At 40.4% G+C, this 24,072-nt stretch overlaps 1 protein-coding gene and 1 long non-coding RNA gene across 5 annotated transcripts in view; both read left to right on the forward strand.

The window, feature by feature from the left end:
• The window catches only part of WDR44 (WD repeat domain 44), an 88,796-nt gene extending 73,812 nt beyond the window's left edge, over nt 1-14,984 (forward strand). For 2 of the 4 annotated variants that reach the window (XM_032330170.1, XM_032330171.1), the window contains 9 exons: nt 775-888; nt 3,163-3,285; nt 7,184-7,375; nt 7,556-7,657; nt 7,878-7,993; nt 8,851-8,978; nt 9,962-10,096; nt 11,704-11,760; nt 13,834-14,984. In XM_032330170.1, coding sequence (XP_032186061.1) covers nt 775-888; nt 3,163-3,285; nt 7,184-7,375; nt 7,556-7,657; nt 7,878-7,993; nt 8,851-8,978; nt 9,962-10,096; nt 11,704-11,760; nt 13,834-13,928 — 1,062 coding nt within the window. In that variant the 3' untranslated portion in view covers nt 13,929-14,984. The remainder of the gene's footprint in view (nt 1-774; nt 889-3,162; nt 3,286-7,183; nt 7,376-7,555; nt 7,658-7,877; nt 7,994-8,850; nt 8,979-9,961; nt 10,097-11,703; nt 11,761-13,833) is intronic. The other 2 variants (XM_032330172.1, XM_032330173.1) reach the window with 1 other exon arrangement.
• On the forward strand, nt 4,078-6,971 carry LOC116582598. Its single transcript, XR_004282470.1, has 3 exons — nt 4,078-4,111; nt 4,626-5,349; nt 6,888-6,971. It is a non-coding gene; the product is annotated as an uncharacterized LOC116582598 (long non-coding RNA).
• Nucleotides 14,985-24,072: the final 9,088 nt, after the last annotated feature.

Here is a 24,072-nt window from a genome sequence, read left to right on the forward strand (position 1 = left end):
CACACACATATGGCATTATTTTCTACCTACTTCTGTCAGGATGCTTTTGACTTCAAATAACAAAAATCCAACTGAAAATGGCTTAAACAATGAGGAAGCAAGTCTGGAGGTAAGGCAGTTCCAAGGTTGGTTCATGCAGCAGCTCAGTAGTGTCATCAGGGACACAGGGTCCTGCCATCGTCCCGCTCTGCTCTTCTTTGTTATTCTTAGGTTTGTTCCCCTCATGGTAGTAAGATGGCAGCTACAGTGTTAGGTGTCACACAGATGGCTATGTTCAGAGGAAGGAGAGAACATCCCTTTAGTATGCCCCTTAGGAAATCTTTCTGGAAGCTTCTCCCCTGTCTCCACCCACCCTTTTCCCCCTATAAACTTTCCATCGTGTCTGATTGAAAAAAACTGCCGCACATGCCCATGCCTAAACCAGTCATCGCTGGGAAAGGGAATGAGCTCATCCTAATTAGCTCAGACCAATCATGACTCACCCCCTGGTGCTGGCTCCCATCTCTCCAAAAGGAACCAATGCTCAGAAAAGGACAAAGTAGGGGCTGTGTTAGGGAGGGAAAGATTGCGATAGTACAGGCTTCAGGGATGATCCTGATTTGTTGGAACAGGGAGGTAAATGAGTGATAAGTAGTAGATTCATCGTAAAGGGGAGTTTGTTTTTGGTAGATCAAGATTTTGGCCAGGCAGCAAATGATGAGAGGACAGACAGGGTGGGAAGAGTGTGAAGTTTTTGCTTTTCTAGTTTTAACATTTGTCTTTATATCTAAATAGGTGTGCAGTGGAGCTGATGAAGACCCTGACGATAAAAACGCACCGTTTCGGCAGCGGCCATTTTGCAAATATAAAGGACATACCGCTGATCTCCTTGATCTTTCATGGTCTAAAGTAAGAAATTCTTACTTGGAGAGTGTATTAATTCTACATAACTGTGACTTCAGGATAAAAACAGATGTTTTGTTTTTCAAGTGTTTTGTTATGTATACTACATGGGAGTTACCTACAAAGTAATCGGTTAAAAGAGGGGAAACATTCAATTAGGCTAATACAGTGTTTATATTAAGAGTTTCTGTCTGGATCTGTCTTTATACCTGTATTTTTGGCTTCTTTATAAACTAATTTTGTTTGCAAAGCTGCTGTTCTTACAAAATGAATATATGATTTCAGCTACAGTGCTGAAGTCAGATCTATCTAATCAAGACTGCTTTGGTTAATCTATATTTATTAAATCATGAAGTTTAACAATATATGACTCTTTGATAAGTCATCACTTTATGTGTTTTTTCCCTTAGAGCAAAATTATTTCAGAAGTAGAGGGCCTGTTTTGCCACTGAACAAATATCTTAGCAGTTTTGCAAAAATTTAAAGAGATACTTTAAATTTTATTTAAGGCATTTGAAGCATGAAGCAGTGTTTGGAATTCCATCTCCTACCCAGCTCCCCTCCAGCATCCCTCAGTTAGTTTCCTAGAGTTAAGATGTCTCTCTTTCTCAGACTGATGTAGTTCACTTAGCATAATACCTTCTAGTTCCATTCACATCGCTGCAAGTGGTAAGGTTTCATTCTTTTTAATGGCTGAGTAATATTGTACCAGAATTCTTTTTTTTTTTAAGATTTTATTTATTTATTTGACAGACAGAGATCACAAGTAGGCAGAGAGGCAGGCAGAGAGAGAGGAGGAAGCAGGCTCCCTGATGCGGGGCTTGATCCCAGGACCCTGGGATCATGACCTGAGCTGAAGGCAGAGGCTTTAACCCACTGAGCCACCCAGGCGCCCCTTGTACCAGAATTCTATTTTTTGGTTGTATAATACACTATCTATTTATTTTTATTTTTTTAAAGATTTTATTTGACAGATCACAAGTAAGCAGGGCGGGGTGGGGGGGAGCAGGCTCCCTGCTGAGCAGAGCCCAATGCAGGGCTTGATCTCAGAACCCTGAGATCATCACCTGAGCTTAAGGCAGAAGCTTAACCTGAGCCACCCAGGCACCCTTACACTATCTATTTAAAAACAAGTAGGGGCGTACCTGTGTCACTCAGTTAAACATCAGACTCTTGATTTCTGAAAGTCTGCTTAAAGATTCTTTCTGTCTTCCTCTGCTCCTCCCCTCCATGTACACAGGCAGCACATGTGCGCATGCTCTCTCTCTCATTAATTAATTAAATAAAAACAGGTATACCACATAAAACATACACTTTTACAGCTAGCCCCAAATATCATATATTTATCAGTGCAGTAACATATCCAAATTGATATTTGCGCTTAGTATTTAACATCTCTGTGCCTCAATGTTCTCATTTGGGAAGGAGGATAATGATATACCTAGTTCATAGTATAGTGTTAACAATTTTTAGTACATTACAGGTACTCAATAAATGTCATCATTGCTTTGATTTGTTTAGCACCTTTCGGAATACCAGAAAATACTAGGGTCTCTTTGTGTTGCCTCATTCAGTATAACACATAGGTCTTAAATTATGCCAAAAAGTTAAAGAACTTCTACCAACTGGAAACTTTTGACAGATGGATGTTTGGTTCCTGGGTGATGGGCCATCAGCATGCCTAAAGCAGTTACACTCCCCTCTTGTAGCTTCTAGAAAATTCTATGATCTATTCTGAGATGTTTGACGATTTCTCTTCTCTCATTTTCTTGCCTTGGGTGTGACAGGTGCACAATAACTTTTCATTTCCATTATGCATTATAGGGTAATCTTTTTGAAGGCATTTTAAGTGGCAGTTAGGGAATTCTTGTGAGTTAAAATTCACCAGTGTTGCCAATGTCAGAATAGCTAAAGTGACAATCATGTGAATGGATGTCTTATATTCATAGCCTGGTTTCACTATATGGGGATTATAAAAACTAAGGCACACCTTAGTCGTCTTGGTGCTTAGCAGATTTGTTTTAACATAGATCATTAGGATAATCCTAATTTTAGAACAGGTCATATAAAAAAAGTCTTAGAACCAAAGGAGTATGGCATGTAATGGGGAGAAAAATGGGATCTTCCAAGTGAATTGGATAATCTTTTGTTCTTTCTAATGCTAGGTATAACAGTAATAATAACAAAACTGTTGAGATACATAGAACTGAAAGTTTGCTTTTATTGTGCATGTCGTGTTTTCTTAGGGTGATAAAATGATCAATGTCAATTTCTCACTAGAACTACTTCCTGCTTTCTTCTTCGATGGATAAAACGGTCAGGTTATGGCACATTTCCAGAAGAGAATGCCTTTGCTGTTTCCAACATATAGATTTTGTCACTGCCATAGCTTTCCATCCAAGAGTAAGTAATTTTTAAAAAATTTTATTTATTTATTTGACAGAGAGAGAGATCACAAGTAGGCAGAGGCAGGCAGAGAGAGGGGGAAGCAGGCTCCCCACTGAGCAGAGAGCCCAATGTGGGGCTCGATCCCAGGACCCTGAGATCATGACCTGAGCTGAAGGCAGAGGCTTTAATCCACTGAGCCACCCAGGTGCCCCAGAATTGTTTTTTTTTTTTTTTTTTTAGACCATAAGGAAGGTGAGGGAACCTGGTTTCTCTGGAGGGCTGTTGAACTATAGGAAAAAAATTATTAACAGCCACATAGTTAAGAATAACTTAATTTAGTCTTTCTCTTTCTTTCCTTCTTTCCTCCCACCTGCCTTCCTCCCTTCCTCATTTTTTTATTTTAGAGTAGGTTCCACACCCAGCATGGAGCCCAGTATGGGGCTTTAGCTCAAAACCCAGAGATGAAGACCTGAGCTGAGATCAAGAGTTGGACTCTTATCTGAGCCACCCAGGCAGCCTCTTTTTTTTTTTTTTTTTCCGGTTAAGATTTATTTATTTTGAGAGAGAGAGAGAGAGACACCAGCATATGAGGTGGGGTGGGGAGGGAGGGGAGGGAAAGAGGGAGGAAGATTCTCCAGCAGACTCCCTTCTGAGCGCAGAGCCCGACAATATGCGGCTCAGTCTCACAACCCTGAGACTGCGACCTGAGCCAAAACCAGGAGTCAGATTGATGCTCAACCACCTGAGACCCCAGGCGCCCATTAAGCATCTGACTCTTGATCTCAGCCCAGGTCTTGAACTCCAGGTTGTGAGTTTAAGCCCCACCTTGGGTTACAAGCATGTAGCCTATTTAAAGAAAAGAGAAGAAAGGAAATATTCTGCTAATCTGTATTAGAACTAGAAATGTTACAGTCTAACTATAATAATGAAAAGCCATCCCAAATCTTTAATAACATATGCAGGGTGTAAATAACGTATCCTGTTAAAGATGAGAGAGATTGGAGGTGGAGGAAGAAGAGACAGCAGGTGGGTAAATAAGCGAGGGAAGCTTGTAGGGGAGAATAGTGGGGGTGGGGTGAGAAGAGACAAAGAAGAAAAGGTTGAAAGAGGTAAAGACGAAAATTCACTATAAGGTATACCGAATTCCTGTTTAATGTCTGGAAATACTGTTTTGGTTTTTTGGTTGGGTGTTGTGGGTTTTGTTTTGTTTTGTTTTGTTTTAGTGAGCTCTGCACCCAGCATGGGGCTTGAACTCAACGACCCCGAGATCAAGAGTCTCATGCTCTACCGACTGAACCAGCCAGGCGCCCCTGGAAATACTATTAATCATGAGATCCATGTTAATTCATTTTCAGTGTAGAAAATCCCTCACAGTCTTTCCTCTGAAAAGGAAGTCTTTCATATGATTTCAACCAAAGGAGGAAAATTCATCTTGGGATTGCTGACTTTATTATGTTCTTATAGGATAAAACCACCAAATGAGTAAGGCTAAATTAATTTTCACTCTTTACAACTAGAAGCACAAGGGAAGGCTGGTGCCGGTGCTGCTCCACTAGCTGGGCTGAGATAAGTGGAGGACTTGAGCTGACCTGACTTACCCTCCCCCATGTTGATGTATAAATCCTATTTCTGTTCACATCCCCATCTCTGTATGTTTAACACCCAATGTCATGTTAATGCAGCATTTTATTTACACTCACATTTCTTCTTCTTTTTCCCCAAATTAAGAGAGAAGAATGACTTTTTTTCCCCCTTCAATATCATTTCCCTCCCAGGGCAGGCTTATAATATAGACCCTTAGAAGACTTTGGTTTAGAAGTTGGCAAATTAAAAATGCTTAATCTTTGCGGATACCTTATCAGTTTGGACCGTCAAGCTTTTTGAGGCTTCTTTCTGAATAACACCCCCATCCTGTCAGCCAAGGATGCAGCAAAAGAATGGCTTTACTCCTGTCAGCAACTGTGAACAAAAACCTTCCCTCACCTCTATTTTAACTAATATGTCAGGGTGGAAAGGGAGAGGTATTAGTTGTGATAGTTACCTATGTAGTACTTTATTATTAAGGTTCCTGTTTAGTCAGTACTTTTTCTATACTTACATTTGGTTTCATTTTTGGAAACCGAAAAGCCCTAATTCTAAAATTCCGTAGATCTGAAGGGTTTTTAAGAGGGGCTGGGGTAGGATGGTATGGTGTTAACATTTTCTTAGGAAACGTGACTCTATTAAAATAATGTTATCTAGAAAGAAGGAAGCAAAATTATAAAAGAAATAGCAAAATGAAGATAATATATGCACGCACATATACACACACATATGCATGTATGTAAATAAAATTCTGGTTTTAAGACCAACATGAAGTCTTTTTACTTGTTCTGCTCTTCTACTGGTAGTCATCAAGTAGAACCTACTATACCACAGCTAAAAAATGTCCTTTCTCTATAAACTGTCTTTGATAAGCCTCGGAGGTGAGTAAAAATGATAGTCTTAAGCAGAAGGGAATACTTCTTGTTTTGGCATTCCAATTATTTTACTCTTAATTCTTACGTTACCAACAGACCAGTTGAGGTGATCATTTTTGCAACATATACAAATCTTGAATCATTGTGTTATACTTCGAAACTAATATAACATTGTCTGCCAATGATCTCTCATTAGACCAGCTTAGTAGGCCTGGTTTAGTGTATAGCAGGGTTTCTCATTCTTGGCGCTTGACATTTTCAGCTGGATCATTCTTTGTTGTAAAGGGAATAAATTCTGTCCTGTGCATTGCAGAGTGTTTAACAGGATTCCTGTCCTCTCCCCACTAAATGCCCAGAACATGCCATCCCCAGGTGTGACAGTCAAAAATGTCTCCAGGCATTTCTAGATGTCCTCTGTGGGGCCAACTTGCCCCCTGTTGAGAAGCCCTGCTTTGGGATTGAGAATTTAAATACTGAAGCAATTTCCTACTGACGTGGTGTCAAAATTAACCACAAAACAACTGGTTCTCTGGGCTAATCAGCTTTAGTCTTTTATCCAAGTACTACGTGGATCCCAGAGGAAGATCCGGACAAACATATCATTACAGGACAGTTTCTCCCAAAGCGTGTTCCTTGAGGGTGCTAACCCTGCTAGGTATTCCTACCAACGCTCTCCCAACCGCAACACCCACCCACCCCGTAAAAAAAGGTCCCTGGTTATATAAGTTGGAAAATGCTACCTACCTTATTCCTCTTTTGGAGACCGAGAATGCATATTAACTGAGAATCCTCTCTAACTTTCTGTAACCCAGAATCTCTCAAACTTAAGTGAACTATTGTCCCACACAACCGTTCTCCAGCACATTATCCATTAACATCCATAATTTGGGAAAAGCAGTTTAAGGATATGATAAAGTAAATAGAAAGTCATTTTTCTTTTTTGTTAAGATTTTATTTATTTATATAACAGAGATCACAAGTAGGCAGAGAGTCAGGCAGAGAGAGAGAGAGAAGCAGGCTCCCTGCTGAGCAGAGAGCCCAATGAGGGGCTCGATCCCAGGACCCTGAGCTCAGGACCTGAGCCGAAGGCAGAGGCTTTAACCCACTGAGCCACCCAGGCGCCCCTAGAAAGTCATTTTTCCAAAGCGAATACTGAAGTTTCTAATAGTTGTTTTTAGTGAATAAAATAATGCTTGCTTGGGGGTGCCTGGCTAGCTCAATCCATAGAGCATGTGACTCTTGATCTCCTTGGGGTTGTGAGTTCAGGCCCCACATTGGGTATAGAGATTACTTAAAAATAAAATCTGGAAAAAAATACTTAAAGATTAGTATTTTATAAATGGGATCTAAATATTTTTGAAGCATTAATTCTAACAGGCTTTATGTTTTGACTTGCTAATGAATTTTTCTTGATCTGGTAAAATGAGAGCCTTTCTCTTTTGCAACATTTTTAGGATGACAGGTATTTTCTAAGTGGATCATTGGATGGAAAGCTCCGCCTTTGGAACATACCTGACAAAAAAGTCGCTTTGTGGAATGAAGTAGATGGTCAAACAAAATTGATCACAGCTGCAAATTTCTGTCAGAATGGCAAATACGCGGTGATTGGGACATATGATGGCAGATGTATTTTCTATGATACAGAGGTAAAGGATTATGTTGTGTAAATTGCATGATGGAATACTTTGCAGTTTCGTATAAGTTGGTATATCCTCTCTGGGCATATAAATTGGGGTGAACAATACTCGGCCTCTCTGTAGGTTGTATCAGATGATCTTTGAGGTTCCTTCTAATCCTCGTATTTTAAATTTGTGTTTTCTTTTCAGCATTTGAAATACCACACACAAATACATGTCCGGTCTACCAGAGGACGCAACAAAGTTGGAAGAAAAATTACTGGCATTGAACCTCTACCTGGAGAAAATAAGGTACTAAGTATTCAAAACCATCTCTCCTCACACTGTATATAGACTCCTGAAAATTCTTACTGTCTTGGCTTAAGAATGTATTTTCTGTCATGTGGAATATAGGCTTTTCTAGTTTTGAGGTATATTCTCTCTGTATATGTGTATGTAATATCCTTTTTGGTTATACCTTAACTTAGATTAAAAGATGGCATTTTTAATTTTTCCTTTGATTTATTTTTAGATACTGGTAACCTCAAATGATTCCAGAATCAGACTATATGATCTTAGAGATTTGTCACTGTCCATGAAGTATAAGGGTTATGTCAACAGTAGCAGCCAGATCAAAGCAAGTTTCAGGTAAACTGGCAATGAGAAATTCCAAAAGAGATATTTCTATTCTACTCCCATATTTTCTTTGATCTATGCCTTACACGTTTCTATGGTGTTTTTCCTTTCTTTGCACTTTTAAAACTGGCCGCTCACCTTGTCACCCTGCAGTCCTAACCGTGTCCACCTGTTCAGTCGACAGAGTTGAGTTGCCCCTACTCTGCAGACAAAGAAACCGAGACTCAGAAAATGAAGTGATTTGTCTGAAGTCACTGGTAGTTGCAGAGCTGGGATTAGAAGACTCACTCCCAGCTCTGGAATTTGTGGTTTTGTACTTTTATGTCAGCTTTTCTAAGAGGAAGCTTACCTGCCACCCACCCATGGTCTTGATCCTTTTAGGTACTGAAGCTGATAAAGCATTTTAACACCCTGAAGTACGGCATCCTGTATTTATACCTTTACATCACGTTATTATTTGAACTCTTAATTGGGGGTCTGGAGGCGCTCCTGAAATTACTGCGTCTTCTTCCTCATAGCCCTCTTTCATTCAGCCCTTTCCTTAACAGTTTCCTTTCTTCTTGAATTACCCAGTAATTACCAAGAAATTTAGTTGGTGAAGTGTTCTGCTTCTCTCTTTCATCTCTTAAGTAGGCGTTTCTCCCGGTGTGGGCTAACAGGCAGCACAGTTATCTAGAGCTTTCGTGAAAATCCTTGTGCCTCTGGGCTCCATGTTAGACCTGCATGTTCAGAACCTCTCGAGTAAGACTAGGAGTCTGTATGTCAACAAGCTCTCCTGGGTGTTCGCTTGGGATTCTTAAAGTAGGAAGGGCTGATAGAAGGAAACCTAAAACGTCCAAAACTGACTTCTTTTTCTTTCCCAAATTTAGCCATGATTTTAGCTACCTCGTCAGTGGCTCAGAAGATAAGTATGTTTATATCTGGAGTACTTACCATGACCTCAGCAAGTTTACTTCAGTCAGGAGAGACCGGAATGATTTTTGGGAAGGTATTAAGGGTAAGTAAATGCCCGCTCCTGTGTGTCCTCCAAATGAGTAAAGTTAAGATGGAGATGTATTAGGGGCACCTGGGTGGCTCAGTGGGTTAAAGCCTCTGCCTTCGGCTCCGGTCATGATCCCAGGATCCTGGGATTGAGCCCTGCATCGGGCTCTCTGCTCTGCAGGGAACCTGCTTCCTCCTCTCTGCCTGCCTCTCTACCTACTTGTGATCTCTCTCTGTCAAATAAAGAAATAGGGCGCCTGGGTGGCTCAGTTGGTTGAGCAACTGCCTTCGGCTCAGGTCACGGTCCTGGAGTCCAGGGATCAAGTCCCACATCGGGCTCCCAGCTCCATGCGGAGTCTGCTTCTCCCTCTGACCTTCTCGCCTCTCATGTTCTCTCTCACTGTCTCTCTCAAATAAATAAATAAAATCTTTTTTAAAAAATAAAGAAATAAAAATATTTTTTTTTTTAAAAAAAAGATGGAGATGTCTTACAAGTAAGTGTGAATAGGCATTACTTCAGAGACAGTCTGGCAGCCATAACTGCTTTTGCTTTGTATTTGGCTTTGTTGACTTTTCTATACCAAGGCCAAACTTATACAGGCGCACCTCATTTTAATTAAGCTGGGTACGTTGTTTTTGTACCTAATTCTGTTGCACATTAATTGACTGCAGCACAGGATAGATACAATTTTTATATATGCACTGGCAAACAGAAAAATTAGTTTGACTTGCTTAACTGCAATGTCCGCTTTTTTACAATGATCTGAAACAAAACCTGCAATATCTCTGAGGTATGCCTGTATGTGCTTTTTTTTTAAGCACATATATTTGGGTTTTAAATAGTTCTTAATTACTTATGTGCTAATTTTAAAGGATACTAGCTAATAACATATACTGTTTAAAAAACTACACTATTGTATTTTTTGCATATGATGCTTTCTGTCTGGATGTTTAAGATCAAGTTTATTAGTTATGCTGAAGTACATTTTTTTTCCCCAGCACATAATGCAGTTGTTACATCAGCCATCTTTGCTCCAAACCCAAGTTTGATGTTGTCTTTGGATATGCAATCCGAAAAAGCAGAAGGGAATGAAAAAGGTGAAGATGCTGAAGTTTTAGATACCATGCCCTCTGGTAGGTACTCATATTTTATTTGACCTACATTTTTTCTAGTCAGCACTTCCAGCTTCATTGACCTACGTTGGGTATTGTGAGGGTTTTGTGTGTATGAAGAAATATTTCTTGTTTATGACATAAGTGTGAGTTTCCCCTTCCAAACATTTCAGTAACCTTTTTGTTGCAAGTTTTACTTCATTTAGATTTACCTTTGAATTAAAAATGAAAATTTTGGAATTTCTTTTTTTTTTTTTAAGGTTTTTTTTTTTTTTAAGATTTTATTTATTTATTTGACAGAGAGATCACAAGTAAGCAGAGAGGCAGGCAGAGAGAGAGAGAGAGGGGAGGAAGCAGGCCCCCTGCTGAGCAGAGCGCCTGATGTGGGACTCGATCCCAGGACCCTGAGATCATGACCTGAGCCGAAGGTAGAGGCTTAACCCACTGAGCCACCCAGGCGCCCTATTTTTTTTTTTTTTTTAATTTGAAAGAGAGCACAAGCCAAGTGCTTGATCTCAGGACCCTAGGATCATGACCAGCCGAAGGTAGAACCACCCAGCTGCCCCCATCATTAATTATTTTTTTTAAAGATTTTATTTATTTGAGAGAGTGAGATCATGAGCAGGGGGGGAAGGATAGAGGGAGAAGCAGACTCCCCGCTGAGCAGGGAGCCCAGCGCAGGACTCAGTCCCATCATGACCTGAGCTGAAGGCAGATACTTAATTGACTGTGCCACCCAGACTCCCCAAAAGTTCATTATTTTTTTCTTATGGGCAGTTGTTCCCTTTGGAGAAGTACAAACAAGACGTACAATACAAAATTTCTTTGTTGTCTGTCTCTTCTAGCAGACTCTCATTCTGAGGACAGAGACTTATATATGTCCTATATATTATTCTAATGCCATTGCCTACATATAGTTGGTCCTAATAAGTATGTGTTGAGCAAATGAATTAAACCAAATAAAAGTAGCGTCCTTTTCTACTTGCCACAAACTGATAGCTTTATAACTTGCCAGGTAGCTATTTACAAGCCTGTGATTTCTTGTGATTTGCAGCATATGTTTAGGGAAATAAGGAGTAATTCCAGTTATATAAAATGGTCAGATTAGGAAGTAAAAAAAAAACACCAAAAAGTTGTACCGAGTGTCAATTATATAAAAATGGTTCCCGTTAGGGGTGCCGGGGTGACTCAGTCGGTTGAGCGTCTGACTCTTGATTTTGGCTCAGGTCCATGATCTCAGGGTCGTGAGATCAGCAGAGAGTCTGCTGGAGAGCCTCTCCCTCTCCTTCCCACCCAGCTCTCTCCCAAATTAAAAAAAAGAAGAAGAAGAAGAAGTCCCCTTAAGAGTGTGGTGAGACCATATAAATTTGGAAAACAAATGTATTGTTGAAATGAATTTCAGAATAGTTTATTAAATGTTCTTTTTCTTTCTAGAGACTATAGCTAGACTTTTTAGAGAGTTTTAAAACCACAACAAAAGTTACAGTATACAAACGGCTCTTCTAAAAGTATTTGAATACTTTAGAGTTCACAAGTATTTTATTTCATTTAATCTCAAGTAATTTCCCTTGCGGTATGATTTATACTATGCACTACACTAAATACACTATTTCTTCTGTCTGTGATAGCAAAGATGAACTTCAGTCTAGCACTTCCTTCAGTTACAAGATTTAGAAATATACCAGGTCAGCATTATTAAACCTTTACTAAATGCCTGTTTGGCAATTTTTCTTTTTCTTTTTCTTTTTTTCTCAGAACCTTTTAATACTCTGTGCATCTCCCCTCCACATTTCACTGAAAATTCTAGCCTTTTTAAGGATTTTTTTTTAAAGATTTTATTTATTCATTTGACATAGATCACAAGTAGGCAGAGAGGCAGGCGGGGGGGGGCGGGGAGCAGGCCTCCTGCTGAGCAGAGAGCCTGATGTGGGACTCAATCCCAGGACCCTGGGACCATGACCTGAGCCGAAGGCAGAGGCTTTAACCCACTAAGCCACCCAGGCGCCCCTTAAGGATTTATTTTTTTAGAGAGAGTGTGAACTGGAGGGGAGAACCGGAGGGAGAGAGAGAATCCCAAGGAGTCTCCATACCCGAGAGCAGAGCTCTCACAGAAGTCTCACAGCCCTGATATCATGATCTGAACTGAAATCAAGAGTTGGACGCTTAACTGACTGAGCCATCCAGTTACCTCTGAAAATTCTCATGTTTAAAACAACTTGAAAGATGAAAAAGTCCTTTTTAAACATTTTTTTCAGAACTCCACCATATTAACAAGGTTCAGTTGACTTGCTGAGTCCTTTTTACAGAGGCACAACTTTTAATGAATTATACTCAGATTTGTGTTTGTGGTTTTGTACCCATCGAGGTAAAATGTAAAAAGAAAACTCTGAAAACTGGTATGAGATCATAAAATATATCTGATTGCCCTCTGTCTGACATAGTTGGCAATTTATGCTTCAGTTTTTCTTATGTATAAAGTCATGATAATCCCTAGTTTATAAGTTTGTGATAAGAATTAAAGAGAATATATAAAGTGTCTAGCAAAATGCCTGCTGTGTAGGAGACGTCTTTATTGTTGTTGTATCTTACAGAGCATTTATCTGTACACTAGGAATTATATTCTTCTCCAGCCTTTCTCATCATCTCTTATCTCAAGTCCTTTGCTGCCTCCTGCTGCCTAGCACAAGGTTGATATAGGCCAGAGAGTGGGAAGGAATGTTCACAGGCTTAGGATATGTTTTTAGCAGATCTAAATGAAGCCATTTTGTCTTAACCCATTCTGTACCCAAATTTCCAGTTAAAGTTTGGACTATTTTCTTCCTTACTAATCAGTCCTTCATAAATCTGTAGTTTTTACCCATGCATAATGGAATTGTAAATTTTGTTAAATGCTTTTTACTGGTAAATGTCAGAGGTAGGCATTTCGCCCTTCAGCATAGCTACATGGCTCTTCATACAAACCATGGAAGCAAGTTGCTGTCAGCATTCACAGAGGCATCATGTGTACTTCATTTCCTGGCAATTTCAGTATGTCTGCTGGACCGTGAACCCTACTGTCCACCTCACTAGAGACCCCTGATAACAGCACACTTGGCCCAGCTGATCCCATTCTGCCTGCATTCCAGTCCTGGAGCTGAACGACATGCTATCCTCTTGCCGTGAAGTGAAGCATTGGACAGTTTAGAGGCCTAGGCTGCCTGGGAGTAAATCTAGGCATCCAGGCCCCAAGGGACTGTAATCTCCCCAAGCCAGGGAAAGACTGGCTAAGGCACCGGAAGTGGAAGTGAGCCTCAGAGAGGAGGAGAGTACAGGAGAATGAAAGGATTACTGGAGCGAGCTGGAAAAGAGACTGGCACCTGGCTGGCTCGGTCAGGGGAATGTATGACTCTTGATCTTGGGGTTGTGAGTTTGAGCCCCACTTTGGGTGTAGAGATTACTACAAAAAAAAAATCTTGGGGCACCTGGGTGGCTCAGTGGGTTAATAAGCCTCTGCCTTCGGCTCAGGTCATGATCCCAGGGTCCTGGGATCAAGCCCCATGTCGGGCTCTCTGCTCGGGGAGCCTGCTTCCTTCTCTCTCTGTCTCTGCCTGCCTCTCTGCCTACTTGTGATCTCTGTCTGTGAAATAAATAGAATCTTTAAAAAAAAATCTTGGGAGGAAAGTCTGAAAACATGGGGAAAATGTGTGGGGTCACGGGCACGTGACACTTCAAACAGCAGACTTTATATTCAACTAATAACTTTTTTTTATGCTTTTAAGGTATCATGAAGACAGATAATACAGAAGTTCTTCTTTCTGCTGACTTCACTGGAGCAATCAAAGTGTTTATTAACAAAAGGAAAAATGTATCTTAATTTGAAATGACATTTAAAATAAACATATCAGTAAGTTTCTGTATGTATCAGAACTGAAAAAAGTATATTCTAGTGTTTCAGGCTAACATCCTTTTTTTTGTTGTTTAATTTTTATTGGAAGTTGTTCAAATATAATATATTTTTTGAGCGGCAGTGTTAATGACCTATAAACCCTGGACTGATAGACTAGACAGAAATGTGGCTAGAATAACATTGCCAAACATTAGGCTTTATGTTTTGTTATATTTGTGTTTTTGTTACATAATTGTGAACATGCGCAGGTTTCTGCATGAAAATATATTAATATATTAATCACATGTGTGTGCCTTTTGGTTACATGCACTAAATCTAACAGAGTTAAATTATTTCAGTGGCCCTTTTGGCCTCTTATGGTGGGAGGGGAGGAGTCTTGTTTCTAGCTTATAAAGTTTCTTTTGCACAAAACTTCATTTTTCAGAAAAGTGGTATTGACTGAGTTACTGTTTTGAAAATGTTATACAGGTTTTCAATAGGTCAACAACCATGTGTAAATGGTTTTTATAAACTTCTCAATTTGGGGACAAGATTTTTTTTGTGTGTGGTCTAAATTGTGGACTTAAGATTCTTTTCTATGTATGTATATATATAATTTTTCTTCCTTTCTCTTTTCTTTATCTTCTTTTGTTTTTCTTTTTCTCATTCTTTTTTTTTTTTTTTTTTTTTTTTTTTGCTACACTGGAGCACAATGTTTCTATGTAAAAAATTCTTTTCATTCATTATCCATGAGCACCAGGCTTTGCTCACTTAAAAAAATTAAGCCGCATTAAGGAGTGAGTCTTCTTTTTTACAATAATGTAAAAATGAACTGTTTACATTTTTTTAAAGCATTGTAGTTTTAAAAATTAAGCTGTTTTGTTTTGTGTTGTTGAATTTGAAAGCCTTTGTAAATATTGATATAATGTACCAATGAAATAACATCTGGGGCAATGGAACCCTTATCATGTTGTTGATGGTTAGCATATGTTTCTGAAAATTAAATATGTATTATTAAAAGTTGGTCACCAAACACTTGTTAAATATGTGACTTTATTTTCAGATGACCTTGGGAAACTGAGGAATGTAAGAAAAGCAAAGTCTTACTTTATACTTTGATTTTTAACAAGCAGAAGACCAGATTTTGGACCCCTGACTTACAGTGCATTAACCACATACCTTACAAAAAAATATTTTTCTAGTTCTAAACTGATAAGAGTTTACCCGTATGCATATGTGTTCTTTATTGCATTTGTTTTTGGTATCTGCGTGAGAAGCTGGAAAGCCATGATCATATCCTTATTAATCAGCATGGTCTTGGAGTGTTCTGGATATTCTGTTTCATTTCATGTTGTTTGCCTTGATTTCACCCCTGTGCTGCTTTTTTTTTTTTTCCTTCACTATTGCCAGTGCTGTGCTCTCCCGCTTCTCTGCTCACTCTTCTGTACTCTGCCTGACACATGGAGTTGTTAGGCCATTGGCTCTGTAACCGGTCCGTTGCTTTAGTCTCAAGATCTGGCTGGTAGTTGGATTGATCTAGTGTTTCAGAGAATTTGATGTCTTCAACTCCTAGAGGCAGCTTGGCTTTCACTGACTTCTGCCCAAAGACTTGTAGTACTGTTGTGGCGCTAATCATTTCAATTGCAGATAATTGGGGCCTTGCCGTATGAATATTTCCTGATAGGTTTCATGTGGTTTCTGGAAAGAAAAGGCCAAAAATAGTTGGCATGCAAGTTTGAGAGACTAATACTAACCTTTCTAGGTTTAGTTTTTTAAATGTTTGCTGACACTACATAAATAACATGCAGATTTACAAGTCAGAAGGTGAATTTGAAAACAGAGACTCAAGATGTATACTAAGAAAAACTGATTAATATTTCTCTGTAAAATGAGTATTAGAAACTCACTATAATAAGTGGTGCGGAAGAAAGAGCACAGAGTGTAGAATCAGATAAACTTAGTTTTGGCTCCCTCCATTAGCACATTCCTTGGGTAAGTTATTTATCCTATATTAATTTCCATTTCCTTGTCTATAATAGGAGAATACCTAACTGAAATTATGAATTTTTACTGAGAAATAATGTATGTCTGAGGCTTGGTGCCTAGTAAGTAGGTGTTCTCGACAAATGTACATTTCTCACTACCTTTCCCAAATCCCTTCATGCCCTCTAAACCCTCTTCCCCCGTAAAAAATATTCAGAAGTGCTTTCTAGACATCTGAGATTTCTTGGGTGAATACTCTTTTAGGGGTTGACATAAGGCACCAACTTTTTTTTTCCAACTTGATGCTTTAATCTTAAACCATCTACCATCACCTCTTCAGAAGAGAGAACATTTTAATAGTTAAAAAAAGTTAGCTATAATCTTACCATCTTAGAGCAGTGAAGAATCTATTAAAGTGAATAAACCTAGCTTGTGAAAAAAAGAAAAAAGTAACCACACTCTCCTTTTTTCCAATTTCTCCTTCTGCGTATTAAAAGCTCTTTGAAAAAGTCATTTTGAGCTTTTTCTTCTCTCTCTCTCCATTTACCTTAATTGGAATTAAAATATTAATGACTCAACATAATTTAGCATGCCATTTTCTATGATCTTCAAATGGTACAGCTGGTCAGAGACTTTTTATTCTTGAAATAACATGTTTAACAATGTATTCTCCCTCAAATCCCGATTTCAGTTGTGTAACTTTGAGAATCAGAGGCCAGATATCCCTACTCATGAAAAAAAGAATATTTTTCTTAAGGATTTCAGTTATTTTTAGTTAAAGAAAAGCAGCCTTTTCCAAGGGTTAGAATATTTTTAAATAACCTCAGTTACTATGAGGATTCAAGGTAAAGACCTGTTTGGGATTTAATGTTTCCCCATCAGTTTTCAAAAGAAAAACATTAACAGTTTTACTGGTTTCTAGCTCTCTGACTTACTTATTCATGAAGCAGGTGTTTATTGAATACCTACCACACACACAGCACTGCTGGGACTATAGCAGAATAAGACAGCATTCCTGTGCCGGGAGAACTCACAGTCTGGCAGAGAAGATGCCCACAGAAACAAGAGGCTTGGAACCATCTTGTGGCTATGGCCCCAGAAATGCCCCTTCTCGTCCTCACCCCTGTCTGTTGCACCCTTCCTGGTTACTGGTGGCAGCCACTTGATCTCAGGCCAATCTTTGTTCATCTGATATTACCAGCAGCAAGGATAGTATGGGTAACAGAGTTTATAAGTAAGGCAGAGAAAACCGAGTACCCTCCGTAGTGACATTTTCCCTGGTCTCTGGTCCTCTCCTCCCGGCCTGAAACTTTTGCTTATTTCCCCCCAGAATCTTAACGGTCTTCTGCTTTGAGCTAACTGCAGCTTAATAGACCCCTGCGGGGGCACCTGGGTGGCTCAGTGGGTTAAAGCCTCTGCCTTCAGCTCAGGTCATGATCCCAGGGTCCTGGGATCGAGCCCCAAGTCGGGCTCTCTGCTCAGTAGGGAGCCTGCTTTCTCTTCTCTCTCCCTGCCTGCCTCTCTGCCTACTGTGATCTCTATCAAATAAATAAAATCTTTAACAAAAACAATAGACCCTGCGCTCAGCTGCTCTCCGGCTCCCTTCAGTTCGGAAGCTTTGCCTGTTCCATTTTGTTCTGTTTTGTTCTCTAGATTGGAGTCATCCATGCTCCTGGAGAAACCAGGCTTCCCCTCCTAACCACGGGCACTGCTCTGGTGTAGATTCACACACGTGAAAGCCATTCAGGTGGACGCAGCGAGGTGGAGGGCGGTGGCAGTGTAGACCGCAAGGAAAGATCTGTCGCAGAGTCCCAAACAAACCAAATGCCGTCATGGAAGTTAGCTAGGTCCAAGCAGATAGTTTGCTCATACATCCAGCTACCCTGCATTACATTTTTTTTAAATAAAATTTTTACTTTGGAATAACTTTAGATTTACAAAAAAGTTGCAGAAAATACGGAATTCCCATATACTCAGTTGCCCGTCATGTTGACAACTACATTACTATGGGGCGTTAGTCAACATGAAGAAACCAACCTGGTACACTACTGTTAAGTAAAGTCCAGACTCTTCAAACTGCACCAGTTTTTTTTTCTTTAGTGTCCTTTTTCAGTTCTAAGATCCAATACAGAATACCATATTGCATTAGTCATATGTTGTTTTCTTAATTTAAATAAACATTTTATTTGAGAATATTAAGGGGCGCCTGGGTGGCTCGGTTGGTTAAGCACCTGACTTGATTTTGGCTCAGGTCTTGATCCTTGGGGTCGTGGGATCGAGCCCTGCACTTGGCTTCACTGCACTCAGAGTGGAGTCTGCTGGAGATGCTCCCTCTGCCCCTTCTCCCCACCTTCAAATAAATAAATCTTTTTTAAAAGAGAAATAGCATCGGGTTAAAGCATAGCAGCGGGTTAAAGCCTCTGCCTTCGGCTCAGGTCATGGTCCCAGGGTTCTGGGATGGAGCCCCGCATTGGGCTCCCTGCTCAGCAGGAAGCCTGCTTCCTCCTCTCTCTCTCTCCCTGCCTGCCTCTCGGCTGACTTGTCATCTCTGCTGACTTGTCATCTCTGTCAAATAAATAAATGAAATCTTAAAAAAAATAGTTCATAAGATTTTCAGGAAAGTTTGCAAAGAGTTCCTGTATCTCCCATACCACTTTCTCTGTTGTTAATGTCTTACGTTACTGTGGTACATTTTTCACATCAAAAAACCAACAACTGGTACATTACTACTAAACTGTGTGCTTTATTCAGATTTCAGTAGCTTTTAAGCTAATGTCCTTTTTCTGTTCTGGGATCTCTTCCAGGATATGATATTACTATGGTTGTCAGGTCTCCTCAGGCTCCTCTTAGCCATAATGGTTTTTCAGATTTTTCATGCTTTTGATAACCTCAACAGTTTCGAGAAGTACTGGTCAAGTATGTTATTGAATGTCCCTGGATTTGGGTTTGTCTTTAGTTTTTCTCCTCATCTGACTGCGTTTACGGACTGGGAGGAGAACAGAGGTAAATCGCGCTTTGCATTGCATCACGTTAAGGACACGTACTATGAACATGACTTAGCGCCTGGCTGACATTGTGTTTGTCAGGCTTCTCCACTACAGAGTTAATGTTTTCTTTCTTCTATAAATCTGCTCTTTGGAAATGAATCACTACGCACAACCCAAACTCAAAGCGTGGAGAGGAGTTACGGCCCGTCTCCTCGAGGGGCAGGTAGCTCTGCAACTTATTTGGCATTGTCCTGTGCGGGAGATAGGTCTCTTCTGTCTCATTTATACATGTATTAACTCAACCCTTTCTTGGTGTTAGCATGGGCTCGTGGGTATTTATTTTACGCTTTGAGTTGTAAACCAATACTGTATTATTTTGTTGTTTAACTTGGTCCAGCCCTTAACAATTAAGAATTATTTCAAGGTAGCTTCTGTGTCCAGTTGACAAAGCCCCTCCCCCCCTTTTTGAGCATTTCTTTGCTTTCTGTCACTCCAGGATGCTCCAGGCTCCTCTTCTCTGTTTCCTGCCCCAGCCATTTAATCAAGGAGCCCTGGTTACTTTTATGGGAGAAGGGTATCAGAAACCACCATCTGGGTGGGAGATGTGCTCATCGCCACCAGGTGTCCTTTCTCTTGGGCCTTCTCAGCTGGCAGAGCAAGGACATATGTGTATACACTAATATCTGTATATACAAATTACAAATATTTCTATGTAACTGTCAGTATTTAATTAAATATGAGTTCTTACTGATGTCTCTAACTAATCCATTAATACATTGATCTTTCTGGGGCGCCTGGGTGGCTCAGTGGTTTGGGCTGCTGCCTTCGGCTCGGGTCATGATCTCAGGGTCCTGGGATCGAGCCCCGCATCGGGCTCCCTGCTCCGCAGGGAGCCTGCTTCCCCCCCCCCACTCTCTCTCTCTCTCTCTCTCTCTGCCTGCCTCTCTGCCTACTTGTGATCTCTGTCTGTCAAATAAATAAATAAAATCTTTAAAAAAAAATACATAGATCTTTCTAGTTTCTTCTGCTTGCTTATCAGTAACCTCCTCCAACAGTGAGAAACCTGGCTCCCACCATTTACTATCCATTTACTTCTTTATTCAATACCAGCACAGCACATTCAGCAGTTTCAGAATTGGTAACCCATACCCCATACGAAACAACTTTACCAACAGGAGTGCAGTTTTTACGTATAGTCCTTTATCTTTGGTGTCATGGTTCTGATCACAACACTGTCTTCTAAAGTTACATAGGTGAGCACCGTTCTCTCCACCCACATTATCTTTTTAGTATTAGATTAAATTATCTGTCCCTTTATAAAAATCATTTGGGATTTGATGATGTACATAGCCCTCCTTATGTAATAAGTAAGCTGTGGCATTTTTTTGTAGACCACTTCCTGCCTTGCTTAGCATTTTCTTCCTGCCAGATGCTTAGCATTTTCCTAAAGTAGTTGGTGTTCTGTCCTGTTACTGCACTGAGGTTCCACTCATTCAGCAAACATCAAGGGCTTAGTCTGTGTCAAGATCTTTAGGGAGTCTAAAAGGAGAAACAAACAAGAATGTAATTCTGTTAAGACTGTGTTTACATGATTAAAGTGGTCATCTCTGATTTTCTTGCCTCAGTGTCAGCCCATTTATTGAGGGAGAGGGGAATATATATATATATATATTTGTGTATATAAATAACTTACATGAAGAAAAGAATTTATGGGGCACCTGGGTGGCTCAGTGGGTTAAGCCTCTGCCTTTAGCTCAGGTCATGATCTCAGGGTCCTGGGATCGAGCCCCATATTGGGCTCTCTGCTCAGTGGGAAGTCTGCTTCCCCACCCCCACCGCCTGCCTCTGCCTACTTGTGATCTCTCTCTCTGTCAAATAAAAAAATAAAATCTTTTAAAAAATGTATAAGGAATACATAAGTCTCTACATATGAATGTCCGTTTCCTAGAAACCCACTTCTCGAATTCAACATGCAAACAGGTGTTCATTACACTTGGCTTATATATAAGCAGGATTCTGAGTTGTCAAAAAGCAAACATTTGAGAACACATGATTTAGTGACATGAAGAATTAGTAATTCTTTAGAAGATAAGAAAGGCATTCTTTCCAAGAAAGTCATTTCTGACTTGGTTATGCATAACTTAATCCTCTCTCTCGATGAAAAGCCACTGAAGTACCGCCATTCTAAGGGATACTGTAGAAGTTGAGGGCATTGGTGGTTGGGATTCATACTGTGGATCTTCCTGGAGGCGAGCCTGACAGCCCATAACTCAGTTGCAGATGAGTCTGCCTGCATTCATTTGCTTGTTCTGTCATAACAAAATACCACAGCCTGAGTGACTTCAACAACACAAACTTGTTTTCTCACAGTTCTGGAGGTTAGAAGTCTAAGATCAAGATGCTGGCAGCTTCGGTTTCTTCGGAGGCCCCTCTTTGGCTGGCAGATGGCCGCCCTCAGGCTACTCTTCCCAGGTCATCCCTAGGAGCACACGTGCCCCTCATGCCTCCCTTCCTGTCCTGATCTCCACTTCCTAAAAGGACACCAGTTCAAATTGGGTGAAGCCTCACCTGAAGGCCTGACTGTATCACCTCTTTAAAGGCCCTATCCTTATCATAGAGTCACATTCCAAGGTCTTAGGGATTAGGGCTTCAACATAGGAACTTGGGGGCAACATAAATCCATTCAGGACACTGCCCTGACGGTCATTTTATTTAAAATGAACCTAAAAATTGACAAAACTGTACTAAGAAGAGGAAACCGGGAAATTAAAAATACTAATGACTGGGCATCTGGGTGGCTAAGTTGGTTAAGCGGCTGCCTTCGGCTCAGGTCATGATCCTGGGGTCCCGGGATCGAGTCCCACATCGGGCACCCAGCCAGGGAAGCCTGCTTCTCCCTCTGACCTTCTCCCCTCTCATGCTCTCACTCTTTCTCTAAAATAAATAAGTAAAATATTTTTAAAAAACTACTAATGACTCAGCCTCTGAGCTCAGAGTTATACATGAAATCCCTCTAAAACAGAAATCTCAAATATGAAAGTGACTGTAAAATAGAATGTCAAGGCTTATAAATTTATATATACACATGTACATTATTATCTATACACACATACATAATACACATTTTGTATATATACACACACATACAGTTGGCCCTTGAACAACATGGGAACACAAGTTTGTGTAGGTCCACTTATAAGCAGATTTTTTCCTTGAAAGGTTTTTTGTTTTGTTTTTTTTTTTATGTCAATCTCTACACCCTGTGTAGGGCTTAAACTCACAACCCTGAGTTCGGGAGTCACATACTCTACCCACCAAGCCAGCCAGGCGCCCCTATAAGCAGATTTTTTTCCCAGTGAATACAGTTCTGTAAATGTAACTTCTTTATGATTTTCTTAATTTTTTTTCCTCATTTACTTCATTGTAACAATACGGTATATAATACATGTAACACAGAAAATATGTGTTAATCAACTATTTATGTTATTAGTAAGCTTCCAGCCAAGAGTAAGCTATTAGTAGTGAAGTTCTTAGGAAGTCAAAAGTTATAAGTGGATTTTGGGGCGCTTGGGTGCTCAGTGGGTTGGGCCACTGCCTTCAGCTCAGGTCATGACCTCAGAGTCCTGGGATCGGGTCCTGCATTGGGCTCTCTGCTCAGCAGGGAGCCTGCTTCTCTCTCTCTCTCTCTCTCTCTGCCTGCCTCTCCATCTACTTGTGATCTCTCTCTGTCAAATAAATAAAGATCACAAGTAGATGGAGAGGCAGGCAGAGAGAGAGAGGGAAGCAGGCTCCCTGATGAGCAGAGAGCCCGATGCGGGACTCAATCCCAGGACCCTGAGATCATGACCTGAGCCGAAGGCAGTGGCTTAACCCACTGAGCCACTCAGGTGCCCCTCAAATAAATAAAATCTTTAAAAAAAAAGTTATAAGTGGATTTTTGACTGCATGGGGGTGCAGCCCCCAACCCCTGCATCTTTGAAGGGTGTGTGTGTGTGTGTGTGTGTGTGTGTGTGTATAGTGTTTACACATACACAGATACTAAAACAAATGTCTTAAAATTCAAAGTCATTCCTTCTCGTGCACTTTTAAACATCTTTATTGATATAAAATTCACATGCCATAAAATTCACCCATGTAGTGATGTGCAAACATCACCACCAAGTTTATAATATTTTCATCACCCCAAGAAGAAATCTTGTACCCACAGCAATCACTTCCCACTTCCCAGTTCCGTGCACCCAGTCCCAGCCCCACTAGTCTACTGTCTCCGTGGATTTGCTTATTGTGGACATTTCGTACAAATGGAATCATTAAATATGTGTTCTTTTGTCTCTGGCTTTTTTTAGTTAATATTTTCATCCATGTCGTATCATATATCTGTATTCCATTTCATGTCTAAATAATACCCCATTGTACCTTTGTCTTATTTCCCGTCTTTGGCTACTATGAGTAATAATGTTTTGAACTTTGGTGTACATCTTTTTGTGTGGACATTTGTTTTCTTTTTCTTTTTTTTTAAAGGTTTTATTTATTTATTTGGCAGAGAGAGACATAGCAAGAGAGGGAACACAAGCAGGGGGAGTGGGAGAAGGAAAAGCAGGCTTCCTGCTGAGCAGAAAGCCAGATGCGGCTCGATCCCAGGGTCCTGGGATCAGGACCTGAGTCGAAGGAGTCAAAGGCGCCCCCTGGGCACTTGTTTTCAATTCTCTTAGGTATAAACCTAGGAATAGAATTGCTGGGTAACGTGGTAACTTTTTATTTAGTTTCTGAGGAACTGCCAAGCTGTTTTCTGCAGTGGCTGCACCGTTTTGCCCTCCCACTAGCAGTGTGTCAGGGGGTCCAGTTTCCTCACATTCTCATCAACAACTGGTTATAGTCCATTTTTTAAATTACAGCTATCCTTGTGGAAGTGAAATCTATTTTCATTACGGTCTTGATCTGCATTTCTTTTTTTTTTTTTGAAAGATTTTATTTATTTAACAGAGAGAGAGATCACAAGTAGGCAGAGAGGCAGGCAGAGAGAGAGAGAGAGGGAAACAGGCTCCCCGCTGAGCAGAGAGCCTGATGCGGGTCTCCATCCCAGGACCCTGAGATCATGACCCGATCTTAACCCGCTGAGCCACCCAAGTGCATCTTTTCGTGTGCTTGCTCAGCATTTGTAT

The sequence above is a fragment of the Mustela erminea genome, chromosome X, assembly GCF_009829155.1.
Source record: "Mustela erminea isolate mMusErm1 chromosome X, mMusErm1.Pri, whole genome shotgun sequence".
Lineage (NCBI taxonomy): Eukaryota > Metazoa > Chordata > Mammalia > Carnivora > Mustelidae > Mustela > Mustela erminea.